This window comes from Symphalangus syndactylus, chromosome 2, assembly GCF_028878055.3.
Source record: "Symphalangus syndactylus isolate Jambi chromosome 2, NHGRI_mSymSyn1-v2.1_pri, whole genome shotgun sequence".
NCBI lineage: Eukaryota > Metazoa > Chordata > Mammalia > Primates > Hylobatidae > Symphalangus > Symphalangus syndactylus.
The window spans coordinates 122,276,277-122,292,551 of record NC_072424.2 but is presented as its reverse complement, the minus strand read 5'-3'; the positions used below and the strand labels follow the sequence as shown (position 1 = coordinate 122,292,551).

Here is a 16,275-nt window from a genome sequence, read left to right as displayed (position 1 = left end):
GTCTCGATCTCCTGACCTTGTGATCCACCTGCCTCGGCCTCCCAAAGTGCTGGGATTACAGGCGTGAACCACCGTGCCCAGCCAAGGAACACTTTTATACTGTTGGTGGGAACGTAAATTAGTTCAGCCTCTGTGGAAAGCAGTTTAGAAATTTCTCAAAGAACTTCAAACAGAATTCTGATTACTGACCCAGAAATCTGATTACTGGGTATATAGGCAAAGGAAAATAAACTGTTCTACCAAAAAGACACATGCACTCATATGTTCATCAGCACTATTCACAACAGCAAGGACATGTCATCAACCTAGGTGCCCATCAGTGGTGGACTGGATAAAGAAAATGTGATACATATACATCATGGAATACTATACAACCATAAAAAAGAATGAAATCATGTCCTTTGCAGCAACATGGATGCAGCTGAAGGCCATTAGCCTAAGTGAATTAATGCAGGAATGGGAAACCAATCACCACATTTTCTCGCTTACTAGTGGGAGCTAAACATTGGGTACGCAAGGCCATAAAGAAGGGGAACGATAAACATTGGGGACTAGTAGAGGGGCGAGAAACAGAGGGAGGCATGAGCTGAAAAACTACCTAGTGGGTACTATGCTTACTACCTGGGTGATGGGATCATTCATACCCCAAACCTCAGCATCACACAATATATCCATGTAACAAACCTATACGTGTACCCCTTAATCTAAAAGTAGAAATTATAAAGAAAATAAAATATAATCATTGTTTTTAAATATTTTTTCTTAGGAGAGAGAAGTGGAAAAACAATGCAAAAAAGAAAAGGCTAGATTTAATATGAAATGGAGGGACATGGTATCCAACCAGGTCGCCCAGAACAAATGCCATGTTACACTGGCATCATGCTGGTGTGTCATCTGAACTACAACTTACTTTAGCCCAGGAAATTTCTGTATCCAAGTCACCAAGCAGACGTTCTGAAGTGGACTTCTGTACCAATTCAGTTTCAGTAGCAGAAAGCCATTCAGAGAGAGAAGCAGCCTCTTTCTTCATTTTCCGGGCCAACTGTGATGCTCTTTCCAGATCCTGTTTTCCTTCTGTCACCTGAGATGGAGAGAGAGACAGGGAGAGACTGAGACTGAGATGGGAATGAACATAAAGGAGAATGAATCAGAATGTTAACTAAAGATCCAAACTGATTCATATATAACCCCCAAGACATACATAACCTTTGTCTGTAGCACCTTAGAATCCTCTAAGCTTGCATTTCTGCAAGGAGGCAATATACCGTAGTGGTTAAGTGCCAGGCAATCCTGGGTTTTCATCTTAGCTCTATCATTAATTTCCTAAGTGACACTGGCAGAGGTATAGCCCTCAAATGATTGGTATGAGGCTGGGCACAGTGGCTCATGCCTATAATCCCAGCACTTTGGGAGGCTGAGGCAGGCAAATCTCTTGAGTCCGAGAGTTTGAGACCAGCCTAGGAAACATGACAAGACCTCATCTCTACAAAAAATACAAAAAATTAGCCAGTGTGGTGGTGTGTGCCTGTAGTTTCAGCTGGTCAGTAGGCTGAGGTGGGAGAATCACTTGAGCCCAGGAAGCTGGGGCTGCAGTGAGCCATGATCCTGCCACTGCACTCCAGCCTGGGCAACAGAGCAAGACCCTGTCTCAAAAAAAAAAAGATTGTTATGAGTATTAAGCGAGAAAAGCACACATAAAAGAGCAGAAAATAAAGTTAAAAAATCACTAGTATCTATTATAATTTTGAACAGAAGATATCTTAGAATCCTCTCCATGAAGGAAAAATACTGTATTATAGTAACTTGATGGGAAAATAGCACCATTTTCGCAATTACATGTTTTATAATTAACCACTTTAACTTAAAATGCAGTACATGACTATACAACCTAAACCTTATTATTATTTTGCTCTTATTGTTGTTGACAGAAAACAAATGAACTTAACTAACATTTACCAAGCTCTTAATACAGCTTCTGTGTTGTGCTAAGGAATCTTACACATGTATGCAATAAAAATTCACAAAGCCTCTTTCTACTTTATGGATAATGAAAATGAAACTTAAAGAGTTTAAGGCCAAGGCCAGGGTGATACAATCTTTGGATTGAGCCATGCCATTCTGGCTTCTACCCCCATCACTCCCAGACATTGCCCTTGCTAAGTTCAATAATGACCCCAGTGGCAACTGATCTAATGAATATGTTTACCTGGACATCATATTTAACTTTCAGTAATATCCAAAACAGGTAAATACACTCATTCTCAAAATACCATCTTCCCCTGGCTTTCCAGACCTAGTACTCACCTGTGTCACTACCACTTCTTGCTACTTATATTAGTTTCTTTTGCAAGCTCATCTTCCTCAGATTTCTTACCAAATGATGTAATTCTTAAGACTTGGTTGAGGGCCCTCTTCTTTCACTATATCCTGTTCCTAGGAAATCTATCATCCCCGATTACTTTTATTACTACCTCTATGCAGATGACTCATAAAATCCACCTCTTCAGTCCAGATATATTCTCCAGACCTGAATAATCACGTGAGTACCCGACATTTCCAATTAACATTCTCAAAGTTTCTTAAAATGTCAACATGTCCAATACATACCTGTGATTTCTGCATGCTTCTACCTTTTTTTTCTTTTTTTGAGACAGAGTTTTCACTCTTGTTGCCCAAGCTGGAGTGCAGTGGCACAATCTCGACTCACTGCAACCTCGGCCTCCCAGGTTCAAGTGATTCTCCTGCCTCAGCCTCCCAAATAGCTGGGATTACAGGCACATGCCACCACACTCAGCTAATTTTTTTTTTTTTTTTGAGTAGCGACAGGTTTTTGCCATGTTGGCCAGGCTGGTCTCAAACTCCTGACCTCAGGTGATCCACCAACTTGGCCTCCGAAAGTGCAAAGATTACAGGCATGAGCCACCATACCCGGACCTCTATCTTTTCTTATAGCACCCATCTCAATGGCCACACCATCCACATCATCAAGCCAGAAACCCAGGAGTCATCCTTCATCTCTCCTCCTGGACCAAGTCCTGTTGATTTTACTTCCTACATATGTCTGAAATCAATTCACTCACTCCATCGCCACTGTCCATCCTAGTTCAAGGTACGACCATCTCTCACCAAGAGTACAACAATGACTTCCTAACTAGTCTCCTCACATCCACTCCAGCCTCTCTCCAATTCCTCTTCCAAAATGCAGTGAGTAATCCTTTAAAAGACATATCTGAGTATGTGATTTGCCTACTAAAACCTGTGCAATAACTGCTTAAGACACAGATTTTAATCTGTAACACAAGATTGACATTGGCAGGATTTCATCTAATCCTATCTCCCTAGCACCATGTTCCCCACACTGGCTCTCTCTGCTCTAGCCACATAAATGTACCACACTGCCTCCTGCCTTAGAGCCTTTATATATACTGTTTTACCAGTCTCGAAATCTCCTCTGGTTTCACCCAGGTTACTCATACCCAGACTTCAGATCTCAGCTTTTGCATCACCTCCTCAGGGAAGCCTTCCTAACACAAGACTGGGTGAAACCCCCCTTTACCTATACTCTTAAAGAACCATGTACATTCTTCATAACTCTTCAGACTGATAATGTGACATCATTTCATGTAACTACTCAATGTTTTCCTCTTTCACTACCCTAAGTTACATTAGACAAAGAGATAATTTATATCTTTCCTCACCACTGTCTCCTTGTATAATTCCTGACACAGAGTAAAATCTCGATGGAGTGAAACTTTAAATGACAAAATTAATTAATATTAAAATTATAGTCACAATTGGAGAATTAGTGCAAAAACCAGCAATACCATTCCATTCATAAAATGCCCAGTCAGTGAATAAATATAATAATATTTAATGAATAACCAGCTGTATAATTCCAAAAAGAAGCTCTAAGGTATGTGTTCCAGACATGTAATGCATCAAAATGTATCACATCAACAATCTAAGCTTGCAGAAGTGAGATCAAAATCACCCAGAAAAAGTATAAACTGGTCATTCTGATTTCAATTGAAAACAAAATTTAAGCTGTTTTTCTCTGAGATTATGTAGAAACTTCAATATTACCTCAACTGGAAGTAGTTAATATTTCCTAACTGAAAGAAGATCCAAAATACTACCAAACATGGGTTTTCAATATTACCTATTAAGGTTTCACACTTCCACACATTCTATGCTCTCCTGGTTTCAGGGCAAAGATTCAGTCACTCACAGTAAATGCTCAACAACTCCTGCATGGATTCACTAAAATGCCCAAATTAGAGATATTTCTTGGCAGGATTTCAAATCCTGGTAGATTAATGTGAACTTCTTGCCGCTGGTTATTTACTAGAGCCCTGATGTTTTAACATTTCTCGGTAGACTACTCAATTTAGAAATCTAGGGAACAACAACTTGAGTTTTTACAGGGACTATTATTTCCCATTTTTCCTACATGAAATGGGAAAACATCAGGACTAAAAACAGAATGTTTCTCACAATTAAAATTACACTTAGAAAAATCTTACATGTTATGACTAGAAAAAAGCCAACACCAGCTACTGCTATCCATTGAAATTTGGAATTATTAACATTTATTTTTTCCCTTGTACTTCTCTGAAGTACTAAGTCTACCACAATGAACATATATTACTTGTAGTTTCCTTAGAATAACTTATGGAATATCAGTAGCCATTGAAAGTATAAATATTAGCCTGAATTAAATATTAAAAATAAATTGTTTTTGAAACAGTGTCTCACTCTGTTGCCTAGGCTGGAGTGTAGTGGTGTGATCTCAGCTCACTGCAACCTCTGCCTCCCAGGTTCAAGCAACCCTCCCACCTCAGCCTCCCAGGTAGCTAGGACTACAGATATGCACCACCATGGCTAATTTTTTTTTTTTTTTTTTTGGAAATTTGTTTTGTTTTTGGAGGTTTTCATTTGTATTTTTTTGTAGAGACAAGGTTTCATCATGTTGCCCAGGCTGGTCTCAAACCCCTGGGCTCAAGCCATTACCCGTCTCAGCCTCCCAAAGACCTGGGATTACAGGCATGAGCCACTGTGCCTAGCCAAAAATAAATTTCTGTGTAACTATGAATTACTGTAATATTAGCACATACATTTAAAGAAATATAACAAAACTTATTACAATAAATTGAAAACACGTATGAATCTCATAATTTTCAAACATGCATTTTCCAAAAAGTGAAATTTAAAAATACATGAGAGAGAATGAAAGAGAGAGAGAGATTGAGTGAGAGAGAGAGAGAGTGGGATGAGTTGTAGGGCTGCTCTCCTCACCTGTGCGCCCAGGTCATTGTAAAGGACCTTCAGGGAAGTGAGCTGCTCATCCATCCCTTTTGGGTTGTCTGTTTGCTGTTTCTGGACAATATGTCTTCCTGTTTTAATTACAGTTTCCACTTCAAGTTTGACTTCACTCAAAGTTTTATACAGTTTCTTTAAAACAAACAAAGAAAAAGACAAATTACACACTGTGGTGACAACTTGCCAACTGGCATCATGTCAGAACACAGCTTACATAGATTGACAGCTAAGACCTAACTATGGCGATCAAAGGCCATCATCTTTCTCAGATTTGGTCTGAAGGTCGAGTCAAATGAAATCAGGCTTGTAATAACTTCTTCAAATCTGACAAGAAAATAAACTAATAGAGTTTATGCTCATTCTTTTGAAGTCTCAGACAAATGTTTTAAATGTTTATGAAAGTACTTGATAATATAAATATTTTTCCTACATAAAATGGGAAAACATTAGGACTAAAAACAGAATGTTTATCACAATTAAAATTACATTTTAAAAAAATCTTGCATGTTATGACTAAAAAAAGCCAACACCGGCTACTGCTGTCTGTTGGATTTGAAATTATTAACATTTATTTCTATTTCTCGGAAGTACTAAGTCTACCACAATGAGCATATATTATTTGTATAATAAAAAAAATACAAAACTCGCCGGGCGCGGTGGCTCACGCCTGTAATCCCAGCACTTTGGGAGGCCGAGGCAGGTGGATCACGAGGTCAGGAGATCGAGACCACGGTGAAACCCCGTCTCTACTAAAAATACAAAAAATTAGCCGGGCGCGGTGGCGGGCGCCTGTAGTCCCAGCTACTCGGAAGGCTGAGGCAGGAGAATGGCGTGAACCCGGGAGGCGGAGCTTGCAGTGAGCCGAGATCGCGCCACTGCACTCCAGCCTGGGCGACAGAGTGAGACTCCGTCTCAAAAAAAAAAAAAAAAAAAAAAAAAATACAAAACTCAATATATCAAGATGTATATGACTATAAGTAAACAGATTTCTGATGCAAATCAAAACCACAATAAGATACTATCTCACACCAGCCTGAATGACCATTATTAAGCAGTCAAAAAACAACAGATGCTGGCAACGCTGCAGAGAAAAGGGAACACTATACACTGTTGGTAGGATTGTAAATCAGTTCAGCCCCTGGGGAAAGCAGTTTGGAAATATCTCAAAGAACTAAACATAGAATTATTATTTAACCGAGAAATCCTATTACTGGGTATATATGTAAAGGAGGATAATCGTTCTACAAAAAAACGCTCCCGTGTTTATCACACCACTACGCACAATAGCAAAGACATGTCATCAATCTAGGTGCCCATCAATGGCGGAATGGATAAAGAAAACGTGGTACAAATACACCATGGAACACTACACAGCCATAAACAATGAAATCATGTCCTTTGCAGCAGCATGAACGCAGCTCAAGGCCATTATCCTAAGTAAATTAATGCAGGAACAGAAAACCAAATACTACATGTTCTCACTTATAAGTGGGAGTTAAACACTGGGCACACATGCACATAAAGATGGAAAGCAAAGACACTGGGACTCCAAAAGGAGGGAAGGAGGAAAGGGGCAAGAGCTGAAAAACTACCAGTTGGGTACTACATTTATTATTTGGGTGATGGGTTCAGTCGAAGCCCAAACCTCAGCATCATACAATATATCCATGTATCAAATGTGCACATGTACTTCCTGAACCTAAAAGTCTTCAAAAATTAAAAATAAAAATAAATTTAAATATAAAAAAAGAAATTGGAGTTCTGTAGGTCAAATTCAGAGCTGTCTTCATCCTAGTTACTTGAAACCAAAAAGCTTTATTCTAAACAGCTTGACACTGTACATCATCATCTCAACATCTCACAGGATGCTGTCATATAACAGACCCCTGAACTATGTTCCATGAAGTCAAAGACAGCACTTTCTCTGATTACCATTATGTCACAATAATCAAATAAATACTTATATACATGCACATATATATTAAAATTTATCCTTTGTTTGGAAAAGCACAAAGAACTGCCCCTATACCTCCCTTATCCTAAAGAGTCTCATCTTAAGTTCTGTGATTCTCAAGCGGAACACTAATTCTAAGATTGTGTCCCTTAGCTACATTATTTTTAAATTTCTATTCAATTGAATTATAAAGTTCAAGACTAAAAAAGTAATAAGGTCTTATATATCGTTTCTTCTTTCCTGTCTTAAGGTTTAAATTTCCATTTAAACTTTTATTTTCCTAGAAAATGGAATTTTTATGATATCCATTCTAAGTATGGTTCTTCTAGCTAACTCAAATTTATCCTTGAAAACTTTGCTTATTAGTCACATTTTGCTGAAGCCTTCCTAACTTCATACGGTGATTAAGACGTGTTTCTTTTGTTTTGGTTTTTGTTTGTCATCACGTTACATACATGTCTATTCTAGTTTCCTTAGCTATCTCTCTTATTTCTTCTAATTTCTTTGGAGGGAAAAGACCACACTTCTTATTTTTTAACACGTTTTCCATCATCAATCCCTATGTTTAGCACACTGTGGACTAGTGATCATTGGACACACTAGGCATGTATTTGCTAAACCAAGCCATAACAGCTGCTGAAAAAGCCACTGGATGTGTCAATCACCCAAAAGCCTCACCATACACTTGTCCAGGTGCGTCTGTATGACGTCAGGGTCTACGTCCTTCACATTCAGAACATGAAGCTCTGCTTTCACGCCATCCAGCACACGCTTGCAGTCCAGCATGCGCTGCTCGAAGTTAGCAGGCTTCTGGAAAAGCTGGAACTTTGTGGACACCTCTCGGAGTTTCCTCTATTTGCAGAAATGAAAATATGCAATTCCCATCAGGATGATTATCTCTCTCATCATGAGCATAACACATACTACTAAAAATTTGTACCATAAAGTACCAAAAAAGAATTCAGAAATATGACCCCCAAAAAAAATCCTAATGAAACTTGGTGAGGGTACCCTATCGCTTAAGTGAACTGCATAGCCCAGTGTCAAAAACTACAACACTCAGTGTCTCAATCTCAGAAGTAATAGATTTGGATAAGAAATTTAGATAAAGCTGGCCTCACTGGAATTAAAACTTCATGTTCAAAAAGATAGTTCAGGAACCTAGAACTCAAAATGCCCTTCATCACAAGTTCAGAGTGAAAGTTAATGTCACATCAATCATGAAAGAACTAAATGATGCTGCATCCAATTCATGCTCAGTCTGCCCACAGCATCAGCCACACAATACTGACAGAGGCTCTGCATTAAAGAAAAAGTGTATATAAAGCTAACTTCTAAATCTGGCTCACTCTCTTGTTTCTCATCTCAACTATCAAAATCAGATTTAGTATTTTTCCACCCATGCAACAATTTGTTTCTGCTGCCCTGGGATGCAACCTTCAACACATCTCTCCCATCCCATGGTTTACATCACAAAGAATACCAACGGTGCCCAAGTAATCAATTCTTTCTCTTTTAAAAAAAAAAATTCCCAACATGTTGAAAAGTAAAAGGAAGCTCCTCGCCCTCTTTACCTGTAGCACATCCATCTGACTTCCTCCTCTGGCAGTCCTACTCTCTGGGGAGGTCATGGGCTGAGAACGCATATTTCTTCTCAACTCCTCTAGGGTTAGCTCATGAGCTGAGATCTCTGCTTGGATTTTCTAAAAAGAGATAGGAAAGGGGAGAGGATGTCCTTTTTTTTTTTTCTTAAGTATAAAAAGAGACAATACAAAAGTTCTATATCGTTGTGTAATACATGATATTGTATTTTACATAATGTTGACCTCCACAGAAGCTTTAATAAGTTTTTGTAGGCCGGGTGCGGTGGGATCACGCCTGTAATCCCAGCACTTTGGGAGGCCGAGGCAGGTGGATCACGAGGTCAGGAGTTCAAGACCAGCCTGGCCAAGATGGTGAAACCCCATCTCTACTAAAAATACAAAAATTAGCCGGGCACGGTGGCGGGCGCCTATGATCCCAGCTACTTGGGAGGCTGAGGCAGGAGAATTGCTTGAACCCATGGGGCAGAGTTTGCAGTGAGCCAAGATCGCACCACTGCACTCCAGCCTGGGCAACAGAGTGAGAATCCATCTAAAAAATAATAATAATAAGTTTTTGTATAATAATAATAATAATATGGCCCACTGCACGGTATGACTATTGTACATGACGCACATGCTAAAGGTCTTTGCATTTGTTGTTTCTAATGTTCACAACTTATTTATAAGGAAGGAATTGTCCCAACTTCACAGCTAAGAAAACTACAATTTAAAATATACAGGACTTTTCAGCCAGGCACAGTGGCTCACGCCTGTAATCCCAGCATTTTGGGAGGCTGAGGAAGATGGATCACCTAAGGTCAGGAGTTTGAGACTAGCCTGGACAATATGACAAAACCCCGTCTCTACTAAAAATACAAAAATTATTGGGAGGCCGAGGCAGGCAGATCACTTGAAGTCAGGAGTTCAAGACCAGCCTGGCCAACATGGCGAAACCCTGTCTCTACTAAAAATACAAAAAATTAGCCGGGTGTGGTGGCGCATGCTTGTAGTCCCAGTTATTTGGGAGGCTGAGGCAGGAGAGTCACTTGAACCCAGGAGGCAGAGGTTGCAGTGAGCCAAGATTGCACCACTGCACTCCAGCCTGGGTGACATAGTGAGACTCTGTCTTAAATAAATAAATAAATAAATAAAATAAACTATATAAGACTTTTGCCAGAGTCTCACATAGAAAGCAAGAGAACTCCAAAACCCAAATGCTGCCCTGTAAGTAAGGTCAATCTTTCCCATTGACTCTCGGTTTTGGATAGCAGGAGGGGTTCTCTTACAGTTGAGGAGGCAATTACATAAGCTCTCTTTACAGTTCAAAAGCCCTCAAATCCACGGCAATACCTGAGCTTCCTGTGGAACTTGGAAAGCATCTATCCTGTCAGTCAGGTACGTGGTGAGCTGTTTGTCCAGCTCCCCCAAGCTCTCTTGCAAGACTTGAAGCATCTGGTCAGTTTCCCGCAGGACCTGGAGTTGCTTTTCCAAAGAAATCTGCTTGCTCTCTGCCTGCACAAAGGAGAAACTGAATCATTAGTTGCCCAACACAAATATAAAGAGCAGAATATATATATTCTGGCCACTAAGAAAAGACTATAAAAGCTTTCATCCAAGACTTTAGCTTTCTTTATAAATAAATAATAATTACCAATGATAACAGTGAAAATGTCCCACTAGGATCTTATGTACCATGCAGCTGAATTACTAATTATTACTTCTTTCTACATATAATGTTGAAATACAAAAATGTAAAGGTTTCCCGTAAGATGCATTAAACAGAAGATAAAAATGTGTTATTTATTATAATTTTAAAGCATTTTTAGGAATCAGCAATGTCTGCCAATAAGAATATAAAACATAAGAAAAATGTCTATCAATACATAAACATCAGAGTCTCTTTTTTTCCAAAGCCTAAAACAAATTCTATAGGTGTACATACGTATCGAACTACTATTTACAGCACTTTTGGGTTAAGCTTGATGTTATTCATGGGCTGAACATCAACAGTTATTATTTAATATGTGTTTGGAAGCACCTAATATTCACACTCAACCTTCCTATAAAAGAAGTGTTCTTTCTCTAATTTGTGATACGAATATGTATCTTACAACCTGGATATGAACTAAGAGACTATGGCTTTCATAGCAGCTTATGTCAAATATCATGGCCCTAATATTTACTAGGATAGTGTGAGTTGTTGTTCTCATATATAGCTATCATATGATCCTTAATGAAAATTAAATAGTTTGTAAGTAGAAGTAATCTCAAAAATAATTATTTTAATCATCAAGTTCTGTCTTAGAGTGTTAGATCTATTCTTCCTTTCTGAATATTTCAATACCCTCAATGCCCCTGTTAGCATTGGTTACCAACTTTAACCAACATTAAAGATTTTTCCAACATTAAAGCTCTATGATATGGAGTTTAGGGCCAGCTCCACTTCATCAATACCTAATCAACACCCATGCATGTCCCAACTCTTACCAGGTGACTTAGATCTTCATACCGGCTGTTGAAAGCCTCCAGTTTCTCACTGATTATATCATCCAAGATCCCCCCATCAATAAGAGTCTGGCCAAGCTCTCGAATCTGGGTGCGATTATCTGCCGGGTGGCGCAGAACAGATTCCAGAGACTGGAATGGAGATGGGAAAAAATAATAATAATGCATTTACTAAGGCAAAAGGTATCAAGGATCCCCAAAATGTCTGTTTGTTAAACAAGTAATTCTATTTTCTAAAAATCTACCTAAGGAACAGGACCAAAAGTTAAGTAAATTACTAATTCACAAAAATATACATCATGGGATTAAAAAGTGCATAAAATTGAGAAATTAGCACAAGTGATATATGATGATATAATTTCACAAAAATAATTTCAACTATTATTAATTATGGGAGGGTGAGGCAGGAGGATCACTTGAGCCCAGAAGTTCAAGGCTGCAGTGAGCTATCATAGCAGTGGACTCCAGCCTGGGCAACAGATCGAGACTATGTCTCTAAACAATAAATAAATGAATAACAAAAAGTTAAAAGTAATTATTAATTATATGGGGAAATGCTCATGATATGACACAAAGTTCAAAGGCAGAGAACAGTACTATACAAGCAAAATTATCTCAACTTTTATTAATTATATTACTAAAAATAAGTAGTCATTTTCCGACAATATATGCAGAATAAGAGGCATTGTTTTATATACACACTTTTTATATACATAAATCTAATTAACCATATGGGCTAAATAGCATTCCCAGTTTACAGATTGGAAAACTGAAGCTCAGAAAGGTTAAATTACTTGCCTACATACACACAGTCAAAAGAAAAGCTAAGATTCCAACATGGCTCTAAGGCCTTTAAGACCCCAAAGCCCGGCAAGGTGCAATGGCTCACACCTCTAATCCTAGCACTTTGGTAGGGCAAGGCGGGTGGATCACCTGATGTCAGGAGTTCAAAACCAGCCCGGCCAACATAGTAAAATCCCATCTCTACTAAAAATACAAAATTAGCTGGGGTGGTGGCACACGCCTGTGATCCCAGCTACTCAGGAGGCAGAGGCACGAGAATTGCTTGAACTCAGGGGGTGGAGATTGCAGTGAGCCAAAATCATGCAGTTGCACTCCAGCCTGGGCAACATGGCAAGATTCCATCTCAAATAAAAAGATAAATAAGTAAATAAAAGACTCCAAAGCCTTTGATCCAATATACTACCTTCTAGTATGCATACATAAAAGATAATAATTAGGAAGAAATCTACAAACTGTTTTAAAATGTTTATCTTAGAGTTTGCTTTATACTTTTCTTTATTTTCCATATTTCAAGAATATATACGTATTTGCTCTTATATTAGGAAAAAAAATTTAAGCTTTTCATATTTTTCATTCACTCCATCTCTCACTCTGCTATATTTGAGAAGTGACATCTTTTCTCTAGCAGAACATCCATCTCCTGGAATGTAAGTGCCACATTTTACTCATTTCTGACCTTTAATCCAGTTGTCCACTCAGTTCCCACATGGTACCATGACATTTTTAAAAGGATATCTACCTCCTTCCCTTTTCTTTTTTTGTTAAGCAAACCTATCCTCTTTGCATTGTATTTCATTTAAGAAATGGTTATTAAGTTAACGTGTGCTACACACTGTGCTGGGAACTGAGGAATAACAAAGCATCGGGTACATTTCTTGGCCTCAAGGAGTTCAAAGTCCAGGCTTGAAGACAAGCTTCTATGACAAGATCCCATGCCTCAACCACTGTCTTTTAACTTCTAACATCTGAAGGTAAGAGACAGGAAGCCCCTGTAAACCGTCAGTGCTGTGTTTAGTGAGTAAAAATAACTTGTTGACAAAACAAGACAGCAGTTGTCCTAATAACATATGGCAGAGCTTTGTCCAGGGCCTAGTAAAATAAACTGGAAAACCACTAGAGTGCTTCAACATGTCTAAAATGTACAACTTGTCAAACAGCTAACCACATCTTGAGGCTGATATAGTGGGTCACCAATCATCTAAATACACATGATCGTATAAACACTTCAGGCTATGGAAGAAAATGCAAGTGACATTGAAAACCACTGAGGAAGCAAATGCATTTGCCTGGGTAAAGCATTACATTCCTCATTGTAATACACGTGTGGCCTCATCACAACAAAGAGAAATGCCACGGAGACCGCGGGTTCCAACCTCCAGGGCTTCGTTGACAGCATCTGTCTTTTCAGGCAGGATCTCTGTGCTTTTCATCCGCTCTTCCAAAGTGTTTAACCAGGTGGTTTCAAGATCCAAATAGTGAAGCAGCTCAATCCAACAAGACCAGACCTCCTAAAGCATGAAAAATTTTATATTAGACAAAAAGCCATTTCACACATCGTATCGCTAGTGCTACACATTCTCTTTAATCGCTAATAATTTCATTTGGATGTGAGTATATCTACGAATTCAGAAACTAATGGAGTTGAAACTTCAAAAAAATAAAATAAAATCGGCCAGGCGTGATGGCTCATACCTGTAATCCCAGCACTTTGGGAGGCCAAAGCAGGCAGGTCATGAGGTCAGGAGATCAAGACCATCCTGGCTAACATGGTGAAACCCTATCTCTACTAAAAAAAAAAAAAAAAAAAAAAAAAATACAAAAAAAATTAGCCAGGTGTAGTGGCGGGCACCTGTAGTCCCAACTACTCGGGAGGAGGCAGGAGGATGGCGTGAACCCGGGTGGCGGAGGTTGCAGTGAGTCAAGATTGCACCACTGCATTCCAGCCCGGGCAACAGAGCAAGACTCTGTCTCAAAAAAAATAAAATAAAATAAAATAAAATAAAATAAAATAATCCAAAAAATCATGTTAGACCAGTTGGTGAGGGGTGGGGAGCAAAGAGTGGGCAAGAGGCTGCCTCACTCTTTAAAATAAATTCCATGATCTGATTTAAATGTCAAAAATACAACTATATAGTTAGTAGGAAAAACAGGAGAGAAACATTATTTAGTTTGTTTCTTAAAGACCAAGTGCAGTGGTTCACACCTGTAATCCCAGCATTTTGGGAGGCCAAGGCAGGTGGATCACCTGAGGTGAGGAGTTCAAGACCAGCCCGGCCAACATGGTGAAATCCCATCTCTACTAAAAATACAAAAATTAGCTGCGCATGGTGGCAGGCACCTGTAATCCCAGCTACTCAGGAGGCTGAGGCAGGAGAATTGCTTGAACCTGGGAGGTGGAGGTTACAGTGAGCCCAGGCCATGCCACTGCCCTCCAGCCTGGGCTAACTCCGTCTCAAAAAAAAAAAAAAAAAAAAAGTTTGTTTTTTGAACAAAAGGAAAAAATTGCTCCCAATTGTAAATTTTTAAAAACTAATTTCATAGAAAATCGAAATCTCCTGGGCCCTACCCAATTCCAACTCAGAGCTAACTGATGTAAAAGTTTGCAATGTAGCCTTCCCAACTTTTTTCTAAATTCATGAGGACGTGTCAATATAAGAAGAGAGTTACACTGTTCTTACTATGTTGGTTTTGATCACTCATTCCCCTCTAAGGTTTCCAGAGCAGGGACCCAGGGGTTGTGTAGTGGGTGGATACATTTATAAATTTATAATCCCTTATCATAAGAGCAACTTATTTGAGTGGTAAGTTTAGGAGAAAGAACTCAGCTGGATGCCTCCGGGCTTGTCGTCTTGAATGTACTGAATGAGTGAAGGCATCTGCTGGTCTACATAAATGAGTGAAGGCACCTGCTGGTCCACACTCCATATGAAGTATGCTTATCAGATCAAGGGGCAGTATATTTTTCTACAAAGGGCCAGAGAGTAAATATTTTAGGTTTTGGGAGGATACATTTGCTTCCCATCACAGATTCTTCTTGGAGGGGGTATGTGTTGTACAACCCTTGAGAAATGTATAAACTATTCTTATAGTTTATACAAACTACAAGTTAGATTTAAACCCTCAGCCAGTCCGGGTGCAGTGGCTCCTGCCTGTAATCCCAGGACTTTGGTACGCCAAGGCAGGAAGATGGCTTGAGCCCAAGAGTTCAAGACCAGCTTGGGCAACATAGCAAGACCCCCATCTCTACAAAAAAATTAAAAAATAATTAGCCAGGTGTGGCATTGCAAGGCTAGAGTCATAGCTACTCAGGAAGCGGGGTCAGGAGGGTCACTTGAGCCCAGGAGTTTGAGGTTACAGTGAGCTGTGATCACACCACTGCACTCCAGCACAGGTGACAGAGCAAGACCCTGTCTCAAACAAAACAAAACAAAACAAAATCCTCAGCCATAATTTTCCAACCACTGAATTATGATAAAAAAAAAAAGAGTTTCTAGTCCCCCGATTTCTACAAGCAAAAAGCAGACCAAAAATCTGCTCAGATGCAAGCACGACCTCTTTTCTTATGGGAAAGAAAAGATGACTCAAAGAAGACCACTTCCAAGAAGCAGACAGATCCCGAATCAAGTAGCTTTCTTACTAACTTGCCTCAATGATACATATTTATCTTAGCACAAAATTGGTTTAAAACAAGCAATGAATGAATTTACAAATGAATAAATGATCAAAGTAATGAATGAATTTAGGTTAAATATTGCAGTTGCCATTTTTTACCATTTCAGGATTTGCCACAATACAAATATTTGTTTTATGTCAAACTGAATGTAAGTTAAATTGTTGTAAATTGAAAGCCTTCTTAAGTCTTCCAACAAGCAATAACAAAAGTCATACTACTATAAAAACGAACAAGCAAAACCTTACTCTTAGTTTAAAAAAATTTCATAGACTCATCTACATTTTACGTGCAATGGCCAGGGAGAAAAAAAGGTATTTTATCTAAGACCCAGTAAGACAGTCACATATTTAAGTTCTGTTTTTCCTTCAGGTGACTCTTGAACTTTAGACACCACTCAAAAGAAAATAATTCCTCTCTGTGTACTCAACCAGGCAAAA

At 38.9% G+C, this 16,275-nt stretch overlaps 1 protein-coding gene across 3 annotated transcripts in view; it reads right to left on the bottom strand.

The window, feature by feature from the left end:
- Positions 1-16,275, bottom strand: part of UTRN (utrophin) — a 516,343-nt gene that overhangs the window by 359,882 nt on the left and 140,186 nt on the right. For all 3 annotated transcript variants that reach the window (XM_055266343.2, XM_055266390.2, XM_055266360.2), the window contains exons 27-33: positions 13,539-13,673; positions 11,344-11,493; positions 10,207-10,368; positions 8,848-8,976; positions 7,952-8,125; positions 5,296-5,451; positions 911-1,081 (exon numbers count right to left, since the gene is read on the bottom strand). In XM_055266343.2, the coding sequence (XP_055122318.1) occupies positions 911-1,081; positions 5,296-5,451; positions 7,952-8,125; positions 8,848-8,976; positions 10,207-10,368; positions 11,344-11,493; positions 13,539-13,673 (1,077 nt within the window). The remainder of the gene's footprint in view (positions 1-910; positions 1,082-5,295; positions 5,452-7,951; positions 8,126-8,847; positions 8,977-10,206; positions 10,369-11,343; positions 11,494-13,538; positions 13,674-16,275) is intronic.